The 26,742-nt window shown below is 38.5% G+C and overlaps 1 protein-coding gene across 1 annotated transcript in view; it reads right to left on the bottom strand.

The window, feature by feature from the left end:
- Positions 1 to 14,549, bottom strand: part of LANCL3 (LanC like 3) — a 118,971-nt gene extending 104,422 nt beyond the window's left edge. Inside the window, exon 1 of the mRNA XM_028523332.2 lies at positions 13,706 to 14,549. Within this exon, the coding sequence (XP_028379133.1) occupies positions 13,706 to 14,278 (573 nt within the window). The 5' untranslated portion in view covers positions 14,279 to 14,549. The remainder of the gene's footprint in view (positions 1 to 13,705) is intronic.
- Positions 14,550 to 26,742: the final 12,193 nt, after the last annotated feature.

Here is a 26,742-nt window from a genome sequence, read left to right as displayed (position 1 = left end):
ACGGTTTTTAATTCATTGATTTTGATGTGCTTTAATGTGCCTGCCATTTGTTTCACCTCTTCCACATCAGCAAAATGTTTCTCTTTGAGTACTTTTTTTATGTGGGGAAACAAAAAACAATGTTACTCAAGGTGAGATCAGGTGAATAGGGAGGGTGGGGCATGGGGGTCATGCTGTTTTGGGTCAAAAACTGCTGAACATTCAGTGTGATGTGGGCAGGTACAGTAGTATATCATCCATCATGAAATGGGCAAACACTCTGAACGTCTTCAAAAAAAATTTACTGAAGCAAAACCCAGCCTCTCACAACAATGCCAGCTGGTACACAAATACAGGTGAATTCCTAGAACACTTACCCAGTGGGGGAAGCCTGTACTACAAGGGGCCCACCTTCCAGAAGATAATTACATTTTTTGGAGGGCCCCCTGTAAATGAATATGAATTGGAGCTGGGACCTAAAGAGTGAAATGTATATCTTAAGATTGTAAAATTGACAGAGAGTCTATACCATACAGTCTTAAAATACAAATAGAAAAGTGCATTAATGAAAAAAACAGTTTCTGGGCACAGAAACTGAAGAAACAATTAACAGAATCCTTAATTATATTACTGTGTTTCTGAAACAAGCTACCAAATGTACATGGTCTGAAATATTTGCTGAGGAAAGCTCATTTGAAGTTGTAACTTCACCAGGGACACAACTATTGAAATTCCTTTGAAATTCTGAAACATCACCTGTGTAGCCATTTATAGTCACTTAAAGCCAATTAGGTGATTTACTCTGAGTACAGATTAGAGGCACAAGAATGCCAATCCCTAGACTAACTCTACCAAGAGCTTGAAATTTTAAAAAGAGCAAGAACAGCCCTGTCCCTGGAGGAAGCAAATCTCAGAGGGTAACTCACAGTTTTATGTTCAAGGGTGATGACTAACCACTCAATTTACTTTGACACATAATCTCTCTGAGCAGCTCAGCCTAATCTCCTGCATGAGAGAGCAGAGGATATTTCCCTCCAACCTTTTATGGCCTCTGTGTGAAAATCTCAAAGCTCTGCTGTTGGGACATAACAGCGCTGGCTGAATGTCTGAAAACCATACTTATATTCTTTAGCCAACACACAGAGTCTCACTTTACATTAATGATAATAATATTCAAAATACTAATAAAGCAATGGCTAACTTACACAGTTTTTATGCCTAACGGAGCCTTTGCTAAGCACATTACATGCACATTCTCAGTGGATCTTCATAACATACCTATGAGATGGGTGCTGCTTGTATTACACATCCAAGACAGGAAATTAAGCCTCAATGAAGCTAAGTAACTTGGTTAAGGTAAACCAGCTACTGTGGTGGAGCCTGGATTCCATTCCAAGGCTATCTGACTCTGAATGTTCTGTATTTAACCACAAATGCTTTAATGCCTTCATTCAAAGTCCTACCTATTTCAGCAAGTTGCAGTCTGTGATACATGTGCAATTCTCTTTACCTCACAAGGAATGAAGACATTTCAGGTAGCAATATTATGTTACTGAAATGTTCATGAGGACAATACTTCCTTTCTGGTTGAGTACTGGATGTCTGTAGCCTTACACAGCTGTAAAATCTGTTAGGAATCTCCCTCCTAAAGTCACTGTATGAGTGGAGATTCAGCTGGTCTCCATAGTGCTTGCTTGGAGATTGGTGATGCTTTGGTTGCCATGGATACCAAAGTTCAACACACCACTGAACACAGGGAATCCATCCCAGGCAAAGCAATGGAGCCAGCAGATGGGCACACTAACAGCTAACTGCACATAATGCTATGACCAATATTTGTTTTGCCATTTCTCGTTTAGATGATGTCCTCACCGGTGAAGTCTGTAAGACTGCCTCTCATGTGGGAAACAGCTTCTTTCTGGCCTAGGTAGCAACGCTCACAATTAATGCATCAAAGTCATTCATTTGTCTAGGTTGTCAAATGGGTAAAGCTATTCAAGAAAGGAAATCAGATCTTACACAAACACTTCTTTGTTCAGTTTGTTAAAATAAATAATGGATCAAGTGACTTGAAAATTCAGTCACCCCAAGAACAATGAGACTATTAACTTCAATCCATAAAGAAAATAACTAGGAAAAGATTATATAGATATAGATACATAGATATATAGATCATGAGAACAACATATTTTTCCTTGAAACAAACCAAACATCCAAGGCATTGTATTTAATTAATAGGTCAGAGATTGATTAGTAAAAGTGAATCATGAAGAGACACAATTACTTCAACACATCATGGACTATCAGCCAATTTATCAAAAGACCATCACCATATGGTGATATTAAAGGACTGCCTGGCCACATGAAGGAAATCCACTGTGTATTGTGTAGGAGCCACTCACTAAATTAACTAGCAAAAATGAAATTAGCTAAGTTAATAAGAAATTAATACAATCTATCATTTTCACATTCAGAGATCAATAAATATAGTGAAATTCCACTAAAACAACCTCTTTATACACCAATGGGAGGCTGAATTATTGGCAAAATAGATAATTCAGTATATTTAAAAGAATTTTTACTATGCCTATTTTATTCCCCCAATTTATTTATTCAGTAATGAGAAAATTACAAACCATGCTCTCTTTGAATAATTACAATGCAAATAATAAGCTTAGGTTTTAGTGGAGTGTATGTTAATAAATGAAAAGGTATAGATAAATTATATCTAAGAAAATTGGAATTATTTTGACTAGATTTGTTAAATTATTCTATCAGAACAAATTTTAAATAAAAAATAACAAGGAAAATGTCTAGGTACCTTCAATTTAAACTAATTTAGAGTTAGGAGTAGCACTACTTCATTTCACACAAATAAATGTAATTGAATGATTCTAAAATGGAATGGTCCCATGAGCATCAAGATCGTATTTTCTATCTGATCTAGGAATGTTATAATAAAATGTCTCTTCTTTTATCATTATGAAATAATTTAAAACTGTTGGAATGATATCTATTTGGGCTTTTAAGGAAATTCTAAAAATCCTTTTGTATATAGTGAAAAATTACACTTATCAGAAAAAAGAAATCCACACATTCACTCACATGCTGAGTCCTTAATCCTGCAAGGAGATGTACCAGGCAATGAATGTTTCCATCACCATAAACTACAAACTAGAGAGCTGATATTCTGGCATTTGTGAAAGAAGTCATTTTCAGTACGAAGGACAAACAATTAAAATCATGAATTTTTATGGGAATCAAATTTGTTGTTAGGCTGCCCCATAAAATTGAAAACAAATAGTGATTCAGAGCTTTGTACACCAGCCTGCTCAATAACCCGGCAGCAGTAGTATTACCTGGGGGATTGCTAGAGATACAGAATCTTGGCACTCTCCCCAGACCTGCTGAATCAAAACCTGACTTTTAACAAGATCCCCAGGAGATTTGTGTGCACATTAAAGTGTGAAGAGCACTAATTGAAAGCACAGATACGGCAACCAGCCTGTGTGATATGGAAGACCACCTCTGGCACTACCTGAGTAACTTGGAACAAGTTCCACAACCGCTCCATGCCTCAGTTGCCTCACTGGGTATGATGGAGTGTTGGGAACCACCCTGCCTGGTTTCAGAAGCTGTAATCCCCCCATGGCTAAGGCTGAGTAAGAGACTTTGGGACCATAAGCCACTAAGGAGACAAAGCTTATCTTCCTGGCAGGGGCGCCACCTCTGCCCCTTTTACTTCACCCTGCCTGGTCCCCCAATGTAGGATCCGTTAGCCAATGATGGGTAAGAGTCCTCAAAGGAGGGACGACCTCAGACAGGCACGGTCACAGGCAGGCCCCAGAGAAGGACTTGGGGGGCTATAGCAAAAGAGGGTGAGGGACACTCACCCCTCAGCTTTGACATAGCCTGAGTCATCATTCTGTCTGTGAGAAGTCTCCTAATCTCTTGTCTGCCTTACTTCCCCTGCCTGACTTAAGCCTAAAACAATGACAGAGGGTGGTGCAGCCCTATGCTGGAAAGGGCAGGTTCCCAAGGTGATCAGGCCTAAGAAAGAATATATAAAATCCTGTGAAACCTGCTTTGCTAAGAAAGTCCTCAATTAAATGATAAGGATCTGAGCAGGAAATGAGTTTGTTTCCCAAAGTTTTGTAGCCCTTTAGCTAACAGACCTTGATTCAGAATAAGCCCTCATAGTTCTTTGTATGCTATCTATTGTTTGATCCTTACTGCCTGACAATGATTAATGAGCTTTACCTGTACTCCTGTGCAAAATGAACCCAATAAAAGCCCATTGAGAAAAAGGGCCTTGGCCCTTCTCCTTTGAGAGATCAGCCACCTTTCCTCCCCAAGCAGATCACGTCTTGGTAAACTTATTCTCAACCATGGCAGCCAGGGAGGGGCCCTGTGGGTGGAGGCCCCCCCCACAATGGAAATAGTAGCAGTGCCCATGTCATAAAATTGCTGGTAGTATTAAATGACAATTCCTCTAAAATACTTACAAGACTATGTACAATAAGTGAACAATTGGTGTTAGTTCTTATATCCTTTTAGCAATTGCAGGGTTCTATGTCAAGAGTAACAAAAGATCTAAGCTATAGCTTACCAAAAAAAAACAAAAAAACAAAAAAAACATTTTCTGGCAGTTGTATAATCAGGCTTGGACTTGACCTATAAAAAAATCCTGCTTCCCTAATCTACTGTCATTTCAGGCCAAACTTGAGGGTTTACTTATGCAGTGCACACACACAGCTGCTTACAAAACAGAGACCACTGACATTCAGGCTGAAGTGGTTGTTGAAAGCAACAATAAAGGGAGTAATTTGCTACCCTACATTCCTCCATCTTTGTTTTATACCTATCAGTTTGCCATATGTTAAAAAGTCTAATTCAGTCCATTGTTGGAAATAGTGTGGGAACACAGTTCCCCAAAATGCTGGTGAGGAAAGGGAAATAGATCTAAACTTTTTGGAAACCAGTTTGATCATCTCTATCAAGTGAAAAATACATGTAAACTTTGACTTACCAACTGTTTTAAAAATGTATCACTTGGAGGGCTATCAGCAGTGAGGGGAGGGAGAAGAAGAGGGGAAAAGGTACAGAGAATAAGTAGCATAAATGGTAGGTACGAAATAGATGAAAAAATTTATCCTACATATACAGGGTTCAGCAGAAGTAAGGCTTGCTTGATTGTGGTTGGTAGGGTACATGAATGTTTCATGCAAGACAGACAGCAATTTAAAAATTTTACCTAAAATGTCATATGGTCTGCTTGAGTGTTATATTGTTATGTTACACAAGTACCTGCTTATGATTTTATAATAAAATATTTTGTAATAAAAAGGGGTGTTATTTGTGCTGGACCCTGTATATTTGCAACAGAAGGCAAAGATACGTATATAGAAAGATGAATGTTATATGTACATATATATGTGTATTCTTTACAGCACTGGGTTTGATAGCAAAAAAACTTTGAATCAGCTTAATGTCCATCAATAATGATTCAGTGGTGGTATAATCATTAAATCAAATCAGTATAAAGCATAAGACATCTCTCTATGCAGTAGTGTGTTAAAATGCCCAAGGTACTAAAGTAGCAAGAAAGTAAGCTACAGAAAAAATGCACACACAATATGATCATTTGTCTGTGTGTATACCACTATAGATATTTATGCAAATAGTATTTCTAAAAAGGAAAATGATGACAATTACACTAAAAGACATTTTATTATATATCCTTTTGTATCCTCTTTTTGTTTAATTTTACTTTGTACGACAGTAATAATTTAAAAAAAAAACTAAGAAAACGAAAAATCTTAAACAACCTAACATTATACCCCCATGAACTGAAAAAAGAAGAAAAACTATAACCTTCAAGTTAGCAGAAGAAAGAATAAACATTAGAGCAGAAATAAATGAAATAGAGACTAGGGATAAAATAGAAAAGACCAACAAAACTAAAAATTGGCTCTTTGAAAAAATAAACAAAACCGACAAAACTTTAACTAGACTAAGAAAAAAATAGACTCAAATAACCAAAATCAGAAATGAAAGAGGAGACATTACAACTGACACCTCACGAATACAGAGGGTCATAAGAAACTCCTATGAATAGGGAGACAACAACAAACCATAGAACCTAGAAGAAATGAATTCATAGAAACATACAACCTACCAAAACTAAATCATGAAGAAATAGAAAATCTGAACAGATCAATAACAAGTAAGAAGATTGAATCAGTAATCAAAAATCCTCTAAAAAAGAAAAGCCAAGAACATTGGTTTCTGGTGAATTCAAACATTTAAAGAAAAATTAACACCAATCCTTCTCAAACTCTTCCAAAAAAATTGAAAAGAAGAGAACACTTTCAAACTCATTTACTTTCCAACTCATTTTATGAAACTGGCAGTACTCTGATAACAAAGCCAGATAAGGACATTACGAGAAAACTATAGCCCAATATCCCTGAGAAGTACAGATTTAAAAATGTCAACAAAATACTATAAACCAAATTTGACAAAACATTAAAAGGATCATACAACACGTTTTTAAATGGTATTCATCTCTGGGACACAAGGATGATACATCGCATTGATAGAATGAAAGATAAAAATCATATGATCATCTCAATAGATGTATAAATAGCATTTGACAAAATTCAACATTGCTTCATGATAAAAAGTCTCAACAAACTGGGTATAGAAAAAACACATCTGAACATAATAAAGGCCATATAAAAGAAGCCCACAGCTAACATCATACTCAATGAATGATGAATACTTTTCTTCTAAGATCTGGAACAAGTGCCAACACTCACCACCCCTACTGAACATAGTACTAGAAAAAATAATCCCAAAATTTATATGGCACCACAGTACACCCCTAATAGCCAAAATAATCTTGAGAAAGAAGAATGAAGCTGGAGGAATCATACTTTCTGATTTCAAACTGTATTACAAAACTAAAGTAATCAAAACAGTGTGGTATTGGCATAAAAACAGACACACAGACCATGAAACAGAATCAAAAGGCCCAAAATAAATCCATGTGTATATGTCAACTAACATTTGACAAGGGAACCAAAGAATACTTAATGGGAAAAGGATAGTGTCTCCAATAAATGGTGCTGGGAAACCTGAATAACAATATGCACAACAATCTCTTATACCACTCACAAAAATTAACTCAAAATGGATTAAAGACTTAACATGAGACCTGAAACTGTAGAACATAAAGAAAACATAGGGAAGAAGCTCCTTGACATTGGTCTTGGTGACAATTTTCTGGATATGACACTAAAAGTGCAGGCAACAGAAGCAAAAATCGGTAAGTAGGACCACATCAAACTAAAAAGCTTCGCACAGCAAAAGAACAATCAACAAAATGAAAACACAATCTATGGAATAGGAGAAAATATTTTAAAATCACATTTTAGATAAAAAATTAATATCCAAAATAAATAAAGAACTCATATAACTCAATAGCAAAACTCAACTGAAAGATGAGCAGAGGAACATCATAGACACTTTTCCAAATAAGACATACAAATAGCCAAGAAGTACACGAAAAGGTGCTCAACATCACTAATCTTTAGGGAAGTGCAAATCAAAACCACAGTGAGATATCACCTCATACCTGTTAGAATGCCTATCATAAAAAAGACAAGAGATAACAAGTACTGTCAAGGATGTGGAAAAAAAAGAACCCTTTGTGCTCTGTTGGTGGGAATATAAATTAGTGCAGGCAATGTGGAAACACAGTATGGAATTTCCTCAAAAAATAAAAAGAGAACTAATATGTGATCCAGTGGTCTCACTTTTAGGTATTTATTCAAAGGAAATAAAAACAGGATTTCAAAGAGATACCTGCATCCTCATGTTCACTGCAGCATAATTCATAATAGCCAAGGAAGTGGAAGGTCACAAGACAGACCTTGCCAAGATACAGACACTTTGGTAACGACACAACAGCCATTCCCCTCTCCTTTCTTCTTTCTTGTCAGAATCTGCCTGTAATGATACAGGTTAGAAACGAAGGACACTAGCCTTCCCAGCTTTCCCCAAAACCAGAAGTGGCCAGTGATCAAGTGCTGGGCCATGAGACAGAGGGGGAATTCTTCAAGGATAAAGTCATCTGTATGATTTTTTTTAATGATGCAAGAAAAAAACCTCACATTCTCCAATTCTATTTCAGTTGTATGGGAACTTGGAATGGCAGCAGCCATCTCACAACCTTGAAGAGCACTACAGCTCTTACAGAGAAAAGCAGAGAAAAAGGTTGGAAAGGGCTTGGGTTCTTACGACTTTCCTGAGCTGCTGAGACAATCCTGGAATGGCCCAGCTCTACGCCCCTTATAAAATGAGGTACTAAATGTTTCTATTATTTAGATCACTTTTCACTGGATATTCATTTATTTGCAAACCAAAGCATCTCCACTTACACAGCTGCTAACCACCTGCTTTAGAAATAAATTGAGGGCCCAATTAACAATTATGCAATAGTTCTTTTTTAAATCATCACAGGAAGATAGATTCCTTGTATTTGGTATAAATTTGTATGCAATGTTCAGAATCACTTTTGATTTTCTGTTAGTAGGCACAAAACAGGATAAATGCTGATCATTAAGTAGCTACTATCTGCCAAATACTATACTGGGCATTTTATCGAGAGTGAATCATCACAGCAACTTCCAGACAATTTCCCCTTTGGCTGGGAAAATAAAATCACATCTATATTTTCTGAAATCTTACTTAAACAATTTAGCATTTCCTTTCATTACAAATGCAGACCACGAACCACCAGTACTACTTGTACCTTTGCCATTTATAGAAATCACAGATATATTCATATCATACTGCAGTTGTTGAAGATATCTTGAAATATCATTGACCCCATCACTGTTTCAAAAGCACCATAATTCCTAGACCTGCTGCCAAATCTTGTTATTTAATGTGTGATCAAAGAAGCACATATGCTACTGCATCACACATTTTTAAAATGTTTTGGTAATCAAATGTCCATATAATTGGCTTTCTTTGTAATCCTATGTGTTTTACTTTATGCATCTAAAATGTTATTATAAGAGGTACTGTATGGCCCTGGCCAGGTAGCTCAGTTGGTTAGAGTGTCATCCCAATATGCCAAGGTTGGGGGTTCGATTGCCAGTCAGGGAATATACAAGAATCAACCAATGAATGCATAAATAAGTGGAAAACAAATTGATGTGTCTTTCTCTAAAATCAATAAATAAAAACTTTTTAAAGAAGCACTGTAAGTTTCACTACATTTACAAAGGAATTACTGGCACAAAAGGTGTTTAGACACCCTGTAACCAGTCTTCCTCGTGACCATTCTTACTACAATTCAATACACTTTCCATGTGGAAAAGCAGAGTGAGCTTTTTAAAAGGTAAATAAAATGAAGACATTCCCCTGTTTAAACCTGAAACAAATGCAGACTCCTAACTGTGACTGACTTGGCCCTCCAGGATCTAATTTTACCCTGCTCAGGGCTCCTACTTGGTCTTGAACTCTTCTATCACCCTGGCCCCTGCTCACTCTGCTCCAACCATGCTGGCCCCTACACTCCTTTGAAATCTGCAACCAGTTTCCCACCTCAGGGACTCTGTCCTTGCTGTCCCCTCTGCCTGGAATGACTGCTGTTGAAGCAGTTACTTCATTCTTATGCTTCAGTGATGAGCCAGTAACTCACCCCCACAAAGAAGCCTTCCTCACTAACCTATGTGAAACCCCCTCCCCTCTCCTGCCCTGTCCCCAGTTAGTTCCTGTTCACTCCCTTCAGAGCACTTATAACAATATAATTATATTAATTTTTGTTCAGTATTAATCCTGGCATCTAGCAAGGTACCTGGCACACATAAATTCCTGACATTCACTGAATGAATGAATAAATAACAGAATATGTGAATGAGGAAGCAATTATTAATCCATTTTACAAATAAGGAAATTGAGGCTCAAAGATGTTAAATTATTTGTCCAAGGTCACCCAGTAGCAAAGTTATTATTTTAACTATGGTTCCCGGCCACCCCCTAATCCCTTCTCCATTTTTTCTAACTCCCTTTTCCCTGCTACATTTCAGTCAATTTCTGGAAAACAGAATACACTCAGTACAACTGTTTATGATGTGATTTTTGGGGATTTTAGTGCCCATTGCTCAAGGATATCTGACTAACCTTCAATGATACTTCCCTTAATTATTTCCAGGAAGGAATATATACCTAGATATGGTGATTCTTTCTGTTTCTGTCTCTCTCTACATAGCACACACATTTTTTTCATTTCTTAATCTTATAACCCTAAATACAAACAATAAAATCAAATGCAAGGAATAAAATTTAGAAAAGGGTAAACTAAGGAAGAAAAATATTAAATAAACTTGAGGTAAATGGTAGTATACAAAAGTACCTGTGATAAGGGACTGTCCACAAGCCTATGAAGACCACAATTCTGGCCCTTTGCTTCTTAAGAGCCAGCATAAAGTAAAAAAACACAGTCAGTTACATGATACATTCTGATGATTTAAAAATTCAATCAATTTCCAGGAAAAGCACAACTTTTCCTGTTTCTAAATCCTGAGAGAAATTCCTCTTGTGGATCCCCATAATGAAAGCATGATAAGACAAAGTAATCATTATGCTAAACTACAACCTCATAAATAAATATATTAAGCTTCATAAGATGGTATCTTATAGCATCCCTTAACAAATGTGGCTAGTATAATGCTAAAACCTATGTAGCAATGTATTGCCTTGCTATCCAAAGCATGGTCCCTGACTGCTAGCATCAGCATCACCTGGGTACTTGTTAGAAATGCAGAATCTCAGATCCAATCACATGCCTGCTGAAACAGAATTGGTATTTTATTAATAACATCTGCAGGTGATTCCTATGAACATTAAAACTGAACAAGCACTGGTCTAATGGTTAGGCCTGATCTGAGGCAAAATTTGTAATAAATTAGTATTTATTTATGTATCCATTCAAAGAATATTTACTGAGACCTCAGCAGTTGGAAAGTTGTTTTTCTTTAACACAATAGCAAAAGCACCTCCATAAAGGAACATATTGATAAATGAGACTGTATTGAAACCGAATGATAAAGCAAGCCATAGAGTAGACACTTTGCAACACCAAATAAAGGAAAGTTGAGAACCTAAATACGTACTAGGCACTGTCTTAATGCTGGGAATACAAGTAATGAAACAAAAACTCTACTCTTATGGAGCTTACATTCTAATTGGAGAAGGCATAAATCAACAGAATAAGTAATATGAAGCAAGAAAGGGGCATAAGCCAAGGAATGGGGTTGCAGTTTTAAATAGGGTGGACAGGGAAGGCTTCATTAAGGAGTTAACGACCTGTACAAGGTCAGGAAGCTAGCTATAAAAATAGCTAAGAGAAGTCTTCCAAGCAGAAGGAACAACCTGAGACAGTAAATGACTAAAACAGCAAGGCCAGTGTGGTTGAGGCAAAATGAGCAAGAAATATAGTCAATATGCAGGGGGCCAGGTCATGTGGGGCCTTGTCAGCCATTTTCAGTGTCTTAGTTCTAACTGCGAGTGAGATGAGAAGCCACTGGAGAAAAGCTAATAGGGAGCCATTGCAAAATGTTGAGCAGAGAAATAACATAATGAAAAGTGTTAAGGAATGGCTTTGATGAGAGAATCCAGCTCAGAGTATAGTGCACTAATCCCAGTAAATTGTACTTCATTCAACTATTAGGTGCCAAAGATGTGCCAAGTAGTGCGGGGAGGATCTAGACTATGGTGATAACTGAGAGAACTGCCAGAGGAAAATGACTCTAAATGACATTGAAGGGAAACAAACTCAGGAAACAATGACAGATTATTTATAGAGAATTGACAGAAATTCAAAATTCAATTTAATCAAGGTTTATGGATCACCTAATGAGGGCAAAGCCATATTCTGGCTAGCACATAAGGGGTGGAGATGGTGCATAAGAGTTGTATTTTTCCTTCAAAAGGCTTCCAGCCTGGTGTACTTAGCCCTCGCCTTTCCCCTTCCTTTCAAACCTAAACTTTATGGATTGCCCCAACTGAGACTTGACACAGACTAGGTGATTCGCTCCAGTGAAGAGCTGTCTCTTTGCCCTCAGAGTTGTTCTGTCTCCTAGGAGCAGGGGACAAAGCACCTCAACTTAATTAATATAAAAAGATAGATCTGGCTTGGCAGCAGGGCAGAAGAGAGGTCTTAATAACAACTGTCCTTAGTGTATCAGCCTTGCAGACTGTCACTGGGACCCTAGTTTTGGAGAATGGAGTCCTTCTGGTCCATTTCCACTTGTATGACCTGATGGGTCTCTCACTCTGCCATTCCATACTAGAGAAAAGGCCCTGTGGCACTGAAAGGGAAAGAAGTTAAGTTTAAGGAGAACAACTGGGAAAAAAAGAATTTGAAAATCGCCTACTGCCAGATAGTAAGGTCTGAGGAACAGATGCAAATATAATGCAAATGACATGTAAATAGCCCTGTGGTCTTCTAAAAGGTTTTATACAACTGGAAAGGCTCTTGAGAAACTGTTAACAGATAATAGTGATTCAGAGGCAGAGTGACTATTTCAAGAAACTTTGTCACACAGATCTCTTTCACCCTGCTAGTGCAATGTAGCCTTTAGTAATCTTTTCTCTCACTTGAACCAACCTCACCTTCTATAAATAAAAAAAAAAAAAAATCATGTCTGCCTCTATAAAGGTTATCTAAGTTAATTACACATTTAAACACTCTGTGTACCTTTAATTTTTCTTCAAACACCTCTCACTCAAAAAAAGGCTCCAGTGGGTTATGAATGAAAGAGTTTCTCAGTTCTAGTTACTATGATCCTTAGGAGAATTTTTTTTCCTACTCCGCAGTAACTAACACATTTTCTTCTAATACCCACACACTCTATTCAAAGTTAATCCAGAGGGAAAAAACCCTACATATGGTTGTGAAATCCAATTCACTTTCAAGGAACCGCTGGAAAGCTATTCATTAGAAAACTTGCCCTGTCAAGTATGCTGCCTTTTTGACAATCCTAAGTAGGCATTTTAAAATGAAAAATACACATTTGATTACAACGGGATACAATTCTTTCTACATTTATGTATTTAAAAGAGGACGCCCCCAGATATTCACATTCAGATATGAATTTTGTAAGAGCCATGAAATGACCTGAATATTAAGCACATCAAACCTGCAGCTGGGCAGTTATTCTAGGTTACAGATCCGGGAGTTACAGAAGCAACTGACCTCCACATTAGTGATGGAAACAATGATGGCATAATCAGCCCCCCAAACTCCTTCACTTTTCTAGTAGTCTAACATTCGAGGGTACTTCAGCTTTTGACAAGAGGGTGAAAGGAAGGGAAATCCCTTTCGTTTCCGAGGTGTTTAAAATCTCACTTGAAGGCACCTCCAGAAAGCTACTGGGCGAAGAGGCATCTGGGCAGATGCCACGTTCAGCGGAAAACCCGGACAGCGCAAAGACGCGGAATCCCGACACAAGAGAGTGAAAGGCGGGGTGGGGGCTGGTAAGGAAACAGACAAAAGCAGAAGGTAAATATCAAGAGAGTGAAGAAATGACAGCGCTTCGAGTAACAAAGAGATGAAGAATGGCCTGGGGTGCTGCTCCTGGTGCCTGGAGTCCCGGGAAGGACGGCAGGAACCCTCCCCTCCCCAACCTTGCTGCTGGGGCTACCTTACCTCCTGGGCGAGTTTCTGCTTGAGCACCAGCGCAGCACACAGATAGCCCGCGCGGCCCACAAACAACTCGTCGGAGCCACACTCCAGGAAGGAGACAGGTGCGCAGACGGCGCTCAGAGCCCGGAACTTGCCCAGCGGTTGCACGTAGTCAGACCGGCCCAGGGCGTGGTACACGAGTGTAGCCACGGCATACACGCCCGCGCCCCCCAGCAGGAAGGCTGCGCGGGTGTCGGCGTCCTGCTCGCCCCACTCCTCAGCGCGGGCGCAGGCGTCTATGAGGCGCTTGGCCGAGCGCAGGTAGCGCTCCCGGGCCGCAGCAAAGAGTGGGCTCTGCGAGACATGGTAGAGCATGTAGGCCACCCCGGCGACGCCGCCGTACAGTCCCCCTTGGCAGCTGCTGGCCGTGGCCGCCGCCCCCCGGGCCTCAGCGCCGCCCCCGAGCGGGGGCAGCTCCTTGAGGATGCGCTCGATAGTGGCGGTGACCAACGGTGCCACCGCGTCCTCACATTGGCCGGCCAGCAGGCTGCCCTGGTAGTCATCGAAGCGGTTGGCGAAGCAGCGCTTGGTGTCCATGCTGCTGCCTGTGTCCCCCAATGCCGAGCCGGGGTCCACTTAAGGGCGCCTCCTGTATCCCCGCACACCACCTCTCGCTTTCTGCGTTGCTCGGAAGGCGGTAGATTCAGAGGGGATTGAGCAAAGAGGCTGAGACGGGAGGTGACAAGAGGAGGCGGGCGCGAGGAAGAAGCACTGACTGGATTGCCAATTGGGCCACACAGCTGCTGCGAGGCTACGGAGTGACCAGGACGAGCGCGGGGATGTGCGTTGTCCGTCCCCCTCCGTCCCCCTCCCAGAGGCCGCACCCTGCCGAACCACCCTGTCCTGCGCCGCCGCAGCTCAGCCGCTCAGCCGTCTTTCCAAGGGGCCGAGGTGCTCTCTGGCAGGACCCACGCGGAGTCCGTGCCACTCCTCCCGCCCCGCCCCCGGCTCCTCCCCTCCAGGCGGAAGGCCTAGGAAGCGCGGGACACCGATTTGGAACACCGAGGCTGGTCAGGGAAGCACACCTGGCGGTGGAGGTGAAGACCTCCAGTACCTTGTCTATTTACTCAGTGTGGTCCTGGAGTCAGCAAATCAGCATCACCTAGAAGTATGTTAACACTGCAGCATCTCAGACTTCGCTCCAGACCTACTGAATCCAAATCAGCAATTAGCAAGCTCCCCAAGCAAATCGCATGCACATTAAAGGTTTCAGATGTCACTGAACTGGAGTACTAGGAAAAAACTGAGCATCTTCCTGAAACTTGTTTTACTTCTTGGTCACTTGGTCATTTGGAGTTCTCATCCTGAATACTTCAGTCCCAAAGGCTGAAAGTTTTGAGTACTTCACGCTTCATACATTAAAACGGTTAGTTGCCCAATGAGGAAACTGCTTCTTGGCCTTGGTTGTCATGAGGTTTTTCTTGAAGTACACAGAAGTAACAGTTCAAAGAACTAAATCAAGTCAAGGTAAGAGGATAAGAGGGAGTATTCTGTCTTTCTCCTACTCTAGAGACCGCTCCTCCCCATGTATGCATAGAAAGAGCTCAATAAATATCTGAGGTCATTAACTGTCATATAAGGTTAATAAAGGGTAAATGCTGTGCGAGAATTTTAAGTAGGCTTTTTACGCTTTTCTGCCTGTCCTGAGTTACCTCTTTCCCTCCTTTCCTTCCTTCCCATGTTTTTCTCTTCTGCTTTCATTCTAAAGACATTATTGAGGGTCTTCTATAAGTTCTGGACTCTGGAAATAGAGGAATAAACAACAACAAAAAAAGACATGGTCCTAGACCTCTTGGAGCTTATGTGCCAGTGAGAAAGGCAGAAAATGAACAATTACACAATGAGTGGTCTTTGTTTTGCTCTGCTGTTTTAAAACAATTCTCCTTTTCCCTGCCCTGACCTGTGTGGCTCAGTTGGTTGAGTGTCATCTACCAAAGCAAAAGGTCACTGGTTGGATTCCTGGTCAGGGAACATGCCTGGGTTGTGGGTTCAATCCCCCATCCAAGCACGTGTGAGGCAACCAATGGATATTTCTCTCCCTCTCCTCCCCCACTTTCCCTCTCTCTAAAAAAAATAAATAAATAAAATATTTTTAAAATAAAATAAAATAATTCTTCCTTTCCCAAAGTGTCAACTAGTAAAGGCCAGATGTCACCTCTCCTGGGGTATTTACATTTTGATAGGAACTATGCAAGACACAAAAGAAGAAGTGACTCATGGAGAAGTTTCTGACACTTTGTGGGGAGAGCAACTGCTCTAAGCAAGACTTACTTGAAAGGCTAGTTTTGTTTGGAGGCAATTTTTTTCTTCAAAAGTGTTAAGTGTCACAATGATTTGGAAGCAGAGATTAAATAGCCTGCCCCTTCATTCTTGTTTGACGCATTCTGGAAAAGGAGCTCTCTTGGCCAAGATTACTGTCAGGACTGACATCCGCATAGTGGGTAGTATGGCTTCCATCCTGCTATAACACTGCCAAAACAGGTTTATTTTTAATTACATTAAGCTAAGTCCACATTTAGGCAGAGAGCTTGGTGTCATTTACTTAATTCCCAAGCAGTATTATTTATTTTAAAGTCATGACTCCACTAGAAAACACTGTCCATGAGGGTCTTTTTGTTACATTTACTTACTGATAGCATTAAGAACCTAAAATAGTCCACAGCTCATAGAGTAGACATTCACTAAAAGTTTGTGGAATAGTGAATGAATTGGCATAACAGCACCATTAGCAAGGTGTTCTAGAGTGTAGAATGCAGATTGAAGCCCTTATTGAAACTTTAACCTGTCTTGATTGAATTCCCTGTTTTCCTGGATTCCTTTGCTCTTATGAGTGCAAGAGTATAAACATTCTGCAGTTTCTGTCTCCTTACTTTGTTTCTGAATAAAGCCTGGTGACCTCTATACTTTACCTTGAATTCAATGACTTCACACATTCTATTTTTAATAACTAACCCTGTATAGCAGATTATATTTTCCAAATATGGCCCTAATATTATCTCCTATGCCACATGCTCCTCTACAATGTGACCTTGACATTCTTCTCATCAGGGGTAGGGTATATGTACCCTCCTCTTGAATCTGAGTGGGCTTATGGTTCTCTTATGACCAATGAAACATGATGGAAATGACACACATGACATCCTAGGCTAGGTCATAAGAAATGATGAAGCTTCCATCTTACATGCAGAATTACTCATACTTGGAGCCTTGAGCCACCTTGTAAGATTCTGACTACCTCGAGGCTGCCGAGTTGTGAGGAAGTTCAGGCAACATAAAGAGGTCATGATTGCCCTGGCTGGCGTAGCTCAGTGGATTGAGTGCGGGCTGGGAACCAAAGTGTCCCAGGTTTGATTCCCAGCCAGGGTACATTCCTGGGTTGCAGGCCATAACCCCCAGCAACCGCACATTGATGTTTCTTTCTATCTCTCTGCCTCTATCTCTATCTCCCTCCCTTCCCTCTCTAAAAATAAATAAATAAAATCTTTTTTTTCAATCATTGTTCAAGTACAGTTTTCTCCCCCCTACTCCCGTTATAAATAAAATCTTTAAAAAAAAAAAGAGGTCATGTGCAGGTGCTTGGGTCAACAGCCCAGCTGACAGTACCAACTGGCAGCCCTGTGTGTGAACCACCTTGGGTATGCAGCTCAGTTGAGCTTTCAGATGACTGCAGCTCCATGAGAACTGCCATTCCAAGCCCTTCTACAGTTCCTAACCCACAATATTATGAGCAAGATGAAATAGTTATATTAGGTCACCAAGTTTGGAGGTAATTTGTTATGTAGCAATGACAACTGGAATATCCTGCGAGCTCCCCATCATTCAATACTATAGAAGTACCCTATAATCAATAGTGCTCACTCAACAGGGCAATGAGTAGTTGGACAGAGGCATGTTTTGGAGGAGTCTGGATGAGGAGACAAGAAGTATGCAGGTGCATAGAAAATTGTGTTCCAAAGTAATAATTCTAGTTGGATTCTTTAGAGGTAGCAGTGACCCCACAAGAAATATGCAACCTATACAAAATCTTGACTAGGCCATTAATTTTGCCCTTATCTGCAAGATCTTTCCTGAGAGTTACAGAACCTCTAGCAGCATTTGCTGACAGGCAGCTCCCTACACATGGTTCCTGGGATCTTGCTGAATTGCCCAGTTCATAGGTTTTCAATATTTCCTTATTGTGCAGATTATGCAAAACTATGGATGAAAACTAGTTTTAAGTGGGCTCATCAAGAAAATCACTTAAAATTATGCAAAACTATTGAAGAAAAAGTATTTAAACCAATGGGTTCCTCTTATGCAAATCATTGCTATCTAAGGGTGAATATGAAAATTATGGTAATTGTAAAACTGTCAAACCTTAACACAAGGCTTAGTATAGGCTAAACCATTTTAAAATACATTCAGAATACTTTGTGCCCTAGAAATGGTTTAGATACCATAACCAGTGCTATGTTCAGTCCCCAGAGTACATTCTCTTTGCAGATACATCTCGGTAATATTAGCTTAGCAACATAATTGGAGACTTCTCCTGCTTCAGCTCTTTTGCCCCAATAGGCCCTTCTCAAAACAGCAGCCAGACTCATATAAGTCAGACCCTATCTTCTGACTCATGTCAGTGTTTCACCTGTCCCTCAAAGTAAGCTCAAGTTCCCAGGATGGCCTAAAAGGCCCACTGCCACCTGGCCCTTGTTAGTTCTCCCACCTCTCCTCATATTCTTCCCCTTGCTCCTTCAGTTCCAGCCATGCTGGCCACCTTGGTATTTCTTAAACATACTAGTTATACTCTTAATCTGGAGTTTCCTTTGCAGTTTCCTATTCCTGGAATACTCTTCAAAAGATATACTCATGGCTTGCCCCTCACCTCTAGGTCATTGAAATCTTCCATGACTTATTATTTTAAATGACAATCTTTTCCCCCAACCATTAGTATCTAATAACTATATATTTTTACTGATGTATGTTATTTCTTGTTTGTCTTCCTCCACTAGCATGTAATCCCCATGAGGACAGGAGTTTTTGTCCCTGTTGTTCCCTACTTTATCCCCAGCATCTAGACTAATGCCTGGCATGCAATATTTCTTCAAGAGATATTTGTTGATTCTGTGATACCCTTCACAATGTCAAAATTTCTACCATTTTCTAACTGATGGCTGAACTTTGCTCTCTTCTTTCTTGACTGTTTTCTTGATCCTGCTCCTCTGCACAAGCAGCCATAAAAATGTACATTTTAACATAGCATTTGTTTCTCTTTTTTGTCCTTTTTCTCTACATCCAGTATTATATTTTTAAAGCCGTTTTAGCTATTATATGTCAAACATGATCACCAGTACACAATGCAATGACAGAATTAGAAACCAGTGCAATAAGTGAACTAGCACTCATCACTCCATCTGAAAGAGGGACAGTGCAGTTTGATCAATTACAGTGACCAAGGTCAAGTAATAAGGCACACTCCAACTTACCAGGTATGAGAAAAATATATATCATTAGAACTTTAGGTGGTACTATGTGTATGGATATGTGATTTGAATACAATATAATAAATTATCGCTGAGCAGGGCAGTACTAGAAGAGGTATGTCTCTATTTTACACTGATGAATCTGTGTAAAGTTATAAATTGGCAAGTAGAGATGGAGGCATTTCTTTGGTCAAAGTAAATTCTTTACTTTAAAAATTATACCAGTTTCCTAAATGTTGTCATTTATAAGGGTTTTTTTTCCCTTTTTTATTGTTGTTCAAATACAGTTGTCTCCATTTCCCCCCTAACACTCCCCCCTACCCCAGCCATCTTTCTCCCCTGATTTCATCCCCCCTTGTTTTTGTCCACGTGTCATTTGTAGTTGTTCCTGAAAACCCTTTCCCCTTTTCTTCCCTTTATGCCCTCCTACCTCCCCTCCAGTTACTGTCAGTTTGTTCTTAATTTCAATGTCTCTGGTTATATTTTGCTGGCTTTTTTGTTTTGTGAGTAGGTTCCACTTATAGGTGAGATCATATGGTATTTGTCTTTCACCATCTGGATTACTTCACTTAGCATAATGCTTTCCAGTTCCATCCATGCTGTTGCAAAGGGTATGAGCTTCTTCTTTCTTTCTGCTGCATGGTATTCCATTGTGTAAATGTACCACAGTTTTTTTGATTCATTCACTTACTGATGGGTACCTAGGTTGCTTCCAGCACTTGGCTATTGTAAATTGTGCTGCTATGAACCTTGGGATGCATAGGTTCTTTTGAATTGGTGTTTCAGGATTCTTAGGGTATAGTCCCAGCAGTGGAACACCCGGGTCAAAAAGCAGTTCCATTTTTAGTTTTCTGAGGAAATTCCATACTGTTCTCCACAATGGCTGCACCAGTCTGCATTCCCACCAAGAGTGCACTATGGTTCCCTATTATCCACATTCTCTCCAACACTTGTTTGTTGATTTGTTTATGATGGCCATTTTAAGTGGTGTGAGGTGGTATCTCATTGTGGTTTTAATTTGCATCTCTCTGGTGGCTAGTGATGCTGAGCATCCTTTCATATGTCTCTGGGCCCTCTTTATGTCCTCCTTGGAGAAGTGTCTGTTCAGGTCCTTTGCCCATTTTTTAAATTGGATTGTTTGTCTTCCTGGAGTGGTATTGTGAGAGTTCTTTATATATTTTGGCAATCAAACCTTTGTCCAACGTATCATTGGCAAGTATGTTTTCCTATATGGTTGGTTTTGTTTTCATTTTAATGCTGTTTTCTTTAGCCATGCAGAAGCTTTTTATTTTGATGAGATTCCATTTACTTATTCTTTCTTTTATGTCTCTTGCTCTAGGGGACATATTGGTGAAAATATTGCTGCATGGAATATCTGAGATTTTCCTACCTATGTTCTCCTCTAGGGCTTTTATGGTGTCATGACTTACGTTTAAGTCTTTTATCCATCTTGAGTTTATTTTTGTGTATACTGTAAGTTGATGGTCAAGTTTCTTTCTTTTCTTCTTCTTTTTTTTTACAATTAGCTGTCCAGATCTTCCAACACCATTTGTTGAAGAGGCTATTTTTACTCCATTTTATACTTCTTCCCTTTTTGTCAAATATTAATTGACCATAGAGACTAGGGTTTATACCTGTGCTCTCTATTCTGTTCCATTGATCTATGTGTCTGTTATTATGCCAGTACCAGGCTGTTTTGATCACCGTATCCTTGTAATAGAGTTTAATGTTAAGTATTGTGATCCCTCCTACTTTGTTCTTCTTTCTCAAAATTGCTGTGGCTATTTGGGGTCTTTAATGGTTCCATATAATTTTTGAAATGTTTTTTTATATGTCTGTGAAATATGTTATTGGTATTTTAATAGGGATTGTGTTGAATCTATAAATTGCTTTGGGTGTAATGGACATTTTGATAATGTTAATTCTTCTAATCCATGAACATGGTATATGCTTCCATTTGTGTTTCTGAATATTGGCTTTGTATCCCACTGTTTTGCCAAATTCACTTATTAAGTTGAGATTTTTTTAAAGATTTTATTTATTTATTTTTAGAGAGGGAAGGGAGGGAGATAGACAGAGAGAGAGAAACATCAATGTGCGGTTGCTGGGGGTCATGGCCTGCAACCCAGGCATGTACCCTGACTGGGAATCGAACCTGCAACACTTTGGTTCACAGCTCATGCTCAATCCACTGAGCTATGCCAGCCAGGGATAGGTTGAGAATTTTTTTGTGGAGTCTATAGGATTTTTTATGTATACCATCATGTCATCTGAAAACAATGACAGTTTTGCTTCCTCTTTTCAATTTGGATGCCTTTTATTTATTTTTCTTGTATGATCACTAGCCAAATTTTTGAGAGAAAAATAAGGATGCATTTTATACATGGGTAGAATTCTGTATCTATATAAATGTTTTTAATTCTTTTATTTATGCTTATGCATTAAAAGTATAACTCTAGAAAGCAATAATGATATCCATATGCAAAATACTACCCTTGAATATGATAATCTATTTTGTTGAACTTGCAAATAAATAAGAAATGTAATTAAAACAAGATATTTTTTCCTGATTTTTGAGCCAAAAATATGGGTGCACACTATACACAGGAGTGCATTGTACATGGCAAATACAGTAAGTATCCAGACCAAAGGAAGATATGAAGTATGAGGCTACCTAAGGCATTAACATCTGGGTGTCTGATCTGTTCTTCCTAATTAACCAAAATAGCACAAGAGCCATTGTTTTCCTACTTGTAAAAACAAAAACAAATCAAACAGGAGGAGCTCCTTTCCTGGAAACTGTATTTTTATGTATTTTCATTATTTTTAAAAAGCTCACTCTTTTCATAAAATATTTGGGAGAAAAAAATACTTTGTTTTTTATTGAATTTATTGGAATGACATTGGTTAATAAAATTATATGGATTTCAGGTATATAGCTCTATAGTACATCATCTGTATATTGTATTGTGTGTTTACCACCCTAAGTCAAGAAGTTGAATCTCCTTCCATCACAATTTGTCTCCCCTTTACCCTTTTCCACCTCCTCCACCCCCTTTCCCTCTGGTAATCACCACGCTGTTGTCTGTGTCTATTAGGGTTTTCTTTTTTGCTTAATACCTTCACCTTTTTCACCCAGCCCCTCAAACCCTCCCCTCTGACAGCTGTCAGCCTATTCTCTGTATCTATGAGTCTGTTTCTATTTTGTTACTTTATTTTGCCCATTAGATTCCACATACAAGTGAAATCATATGGCATTTGTATTTCTGTGACTTTGAATCTTAGATTTATAGTGTCTAGATTTGTAAAGTTTTAAGACTTCATCTATTAGCTACCACCCAAAGCAGGCATCTATCTGCATCCATTAGTATTATATTTAGCTGCTTAAAAAGAAAATATCAAAAATTCTAACCACAATAGGAGCTTATTTATCTTTCCTATTAAAAAAGATACAAACATATAAAGAGTGGCATCATCAAGATGGCAGAATAAAAGCTCCAGACCTTCCTTGCTCTCAGTGAAATACTGATTCAACAACAAAACATGGACCAATTCCCTCTGTGAAAAATCCAGAAACTGGTTAAGTGGCTTCTACATCCAAGGCAAGTGTGAAACCAGTCACCTTGAGGTCCACAGAAAAATTTGTAGTGATCTCTTGCCATAGTCTCTCCCCTTAGCACAATGCCATGTGATTTGGAGCAAACTGTTAACTCCTGGATTCTCTGTGCAGATATAAAGAGAAGACTGGATCATACATTCAGTGTTTTGTCTTTCAAACTTTTCCAAGGACTTGGCTTCCATTTCACCTATCTTGGACCACTAATGAAAACCTACACACTCTGGATGCCTAGGTATTGCTCAGAACAAAAAAAAGTGATGGACAGCATGTTAGAGCTCCAGGAGAACCACAGCATAATGGACAACAGCTGATACAACTCAGCAGCCTTTCTTTTTGGGGAGGTGGGGTGGGGTAAGACTGCAATATGTCTCCAACATTCTGTATTTTCAGGGGGCTTCCTCAGGGACTGACTTCTGTCTTTCCTATCTCAGGGTATGGATGGGCCCACCATACTGTAAATGTTTAGGGGCCAGTGAAAACAAAGAACAGCTGTGTGGCATTCTGCTATTCCAGAAAGCTTGTGGCACAGTAGACAAAGGTTGATACAGCTTGGTGACCTCCCCATAAGGCAGAGAGGAATGAAGTATGCATCCAGTATTCTGGCTTTTCAGGACGCTGCCCCAAAGGACTAGTTTCTGTCTCACTTTTTTCAGAGCACAGACAGGAACTGGCATATTTGAGATGCCTGGGGACAACTGAGTACAAAAAAGAGTTGAGCAGCATGCTGCTGCTTCAGAGGACCTGCAGCAGAGAAGACAAACACCAGAGGGAATAACAGATTATAAGGTCCTGGAAAAAAAAAGAAACTAGCAAATACCTTTAATTAGGAATCTACATATACAAGTCCAGAGAAGACACATCCACACAAAAGGTTTTAGAGACCCCTGTAACCTCTAGCTGGACTGACTGCTGAAAGTATTTACTTGTATGAAGCCAGTTCATAAAGACTGGAAAAGCTGACTGTTTTTTATCAAATGTGCAGATACCAACACAAAGTTACAAGAAACACAGAGTAACAAGGAAAAATAGCCCAACCAAAGGAAAAAAATAAGTCTCCAGAGACCAGCACTAAAGAAAGAGAGGTGTGTGAATTACCTGGCAAAGAATTCAAAATAACTCTTATAGAGATGTTCAAGATCTTAGGTAAGTTATGCATGAATGAAATGAAAATTTCAATAGAGATAAAAATATAAAAAAAACAAGTTTTGTAACTAAATGCAATGACTGAATTGAAATTTTTCTTAGAGAGATTTGATACTAGACACATTCAAGCATGAGAAAGAATCAGCAAACACAAAGAAAAGGTCATTTGTAATTACCCAGTAAAAGGACCAAAAAGAAAAACAACAAAAAAAAAGAGTGAAAAAAAAAGCAAGCATGTGACATCAAAAAAGGGACAAATACTTGAATTATTAGAGTACAAGAGGATGAAGAATAAGAAGAATAAGAATAGGAGAAGAAGAAGAAAAAGGGGGAAGATGGGGAAAAGGTAAGGGGCAGAAAGTTTATTTAAAGAGATAACGGCTGAAAACTCCCCAAATCTGGGGAAGGGAATGAACTTCCAGATTCAAGAAACCCAACTGATCCCAAAAAAGATGAATCTAAAGAAACTCAGACTGAGATACATTATAATCAAATTGTCGAAAGTCAAAGACAAAGAGAAAGTTTTGAAAGCAGCAGGAGAAAAGTATCTCCTCACATACAAGAGAACCCCATAAGAATATAACAAATTTCTCAGCAGAAAGTCTGCAAGCCAAAACTAAGTGGGATGATATATTCAAAGTGCTGAAAGAAAAAAAAAAAAAACAACTGCCAAACAAACATAATATCTCCAAACAAACTTTTGCTTTTTGCCATACCATCATGTAAAATTAAACAAATTTCCCAGATAAAGAAGACCTTGGAGAATTTATGGCCTCTAGACCTACCTCATGAGAAACTTCAAAGGGAAACCTTCAAGTTAAAATGAAAAGATGCTAAACAGCAGCACAAAATTATAAGAAAATATAAAGCTCACTGGTAAAGGTGAATATATAGACAAATGCATAACATTGTAATACTAAAATTGTGGTATGTGAATCACTTTTAATTCTGGTATACAAGTTAAAAGATAAAGTATAAAAAGTAACTATAGCTGTAAAAATGTATTAATGGATATACAATATAAAATGTAATTTATTAGCTCAATAACAAAGTGTCTGGGGGAGATGTAAAAGTGTAGAGTTGTTGTATTTGATGGATGTTGAAGTGCTATCAGCTTAAAGTAGCTTGTTATAACTACAAGGTAGTCATTGTAAGCACCATGGTAACCACAAAGAAAATACCTTTAGAAGATACACAAAGGAAAATGAGAAATGAATCAAAGCATGCCACTACAAAAAAAAATCAATGAAACACAAAGGAAAACAGCAAGAGGAGAAAAGAAAGAGAGTATTGTTCCAAGTCAGAGTATAATTTTTAATTGCAACAAGTAATTGCCTGTCAATAATTACTTTATATATAAATGGATTAAACTCTTCAATCAAAAACAGAGTGACTAGATGGATTTTTAAGAGTATCCAAATATATGCTGTTTAAAAGATTCACATTAGATTTGAGAACACACATAGGCTAAAAGTGAAAAGACTAGAAATGATATTCCATGCAAATGGTAACCAAAAGAGAGCAGCAGTGGCCATTCTTACACCAGACAACATAAGTAAAATATTGTCACACGAGACAAACAAGGACATTATATAAGATAAAATGGCCAATTCACCAGGAATACTTCGCAATTATAAATATGTGTATGTATGTATGTGTGTGTATATGTGTATGTGTGTGTGTGTGTGTAATCTTCAAGAAAAGAGAACCTAAATATATGAAGCAAACATTGACAGAACCGAGGGGAGAAACTGAAAGCAACACAATAATAGTAGGATATTTTAATATATAATTTTTAATAATGGATAGAACATCCATACAGAAGATCAACAAGAAACAGAGGACTTAACTGCACTATAGACTAATGCACCTAACAGACATATATAAAACATTCCACCCAACAGCAGCAAAATAAACATTCTCCTGAACAACAAATGGAATAATCTCTAAGATAGATCATATGTTAGATCACACAACAAGTCTTAACAAATTGAAGAAAATTGAATACCAAGTATCTTTTCTGACCACAATTAAATGAAACTAAAAATCAATAGCATGAGGAAAACTGGAAAATTCACAAACACATGGAAATTAAATAACACATTTTTAAACAATTGGTCAAAGAAGAAAAAAAACAGAAATTAGAAAATACTTTGAGACGAATAAAAATGCAATATACTAAAACTATGAGATGCAACAAAAGCAGAAATCATAGGGAAGTTTATAGCAAAAAAAAAAAAAATGCCCACATTAGAAAAGATTAATCTCAAATAAGAAACCTTAAGGAACTAGGAAAAGAACTATGCCAGAAGGAAGGAAAAGATAAAGATTAGAATCAAAGTAAATGAAAGAATATTGTTTTTTTAAAATTGAGAGTTGGTTTTTGAAAAGAACAACAAAATTGGCAAATCTGTAGCTAGATTAAGAAACAAAAAGAGGACTCAAATAATTAAGCTCAAAAATGAAAGAGAAGAGATTATAACTGATGCCACAGAAATAAAATGGATTATAAAAGGCTACAAAGAGGAATTATACACTAAGAAATTGGATAACTTGGAAGAAATGGGTAAATTCCTAGAAAGATATGACCTACCAAAACTGAATCATGAAAAAATAGAACATCTGAATAGACCTACAACTAGTAAAGAAATTGAAGTAGTAATCAAAACCTCCTAACAAAGAAAAGCCTAGGACCAGATGGCTTTATGGGTGTTTTCTGCCAAACATTTCAAGAACAAATAATACCAGTTCTCAAATTTCCCAAAAAACAATTCGAAGAA

This window comes from Phyllostomus discolor, chromosome X (assembly GCF_004126475.2).
Source record: "Phyllostomus discolor isolate MPI-MPIP mPhyDis1 chromosome X, mPhyDis1.pri.v3, whole genome shotgun sequence".
Taxonomy (NCBI): Eukaryota; Metazoa; Chordata; class Mammalia; order Chiroptera; family Phyllostomidae; genus Phyllostomus; species Phyllostomus discolor.
Note: the sequence above shows the minus strand (reverse complement) of the source record. Positions and strands in the feature narration are given on the sequence as shown.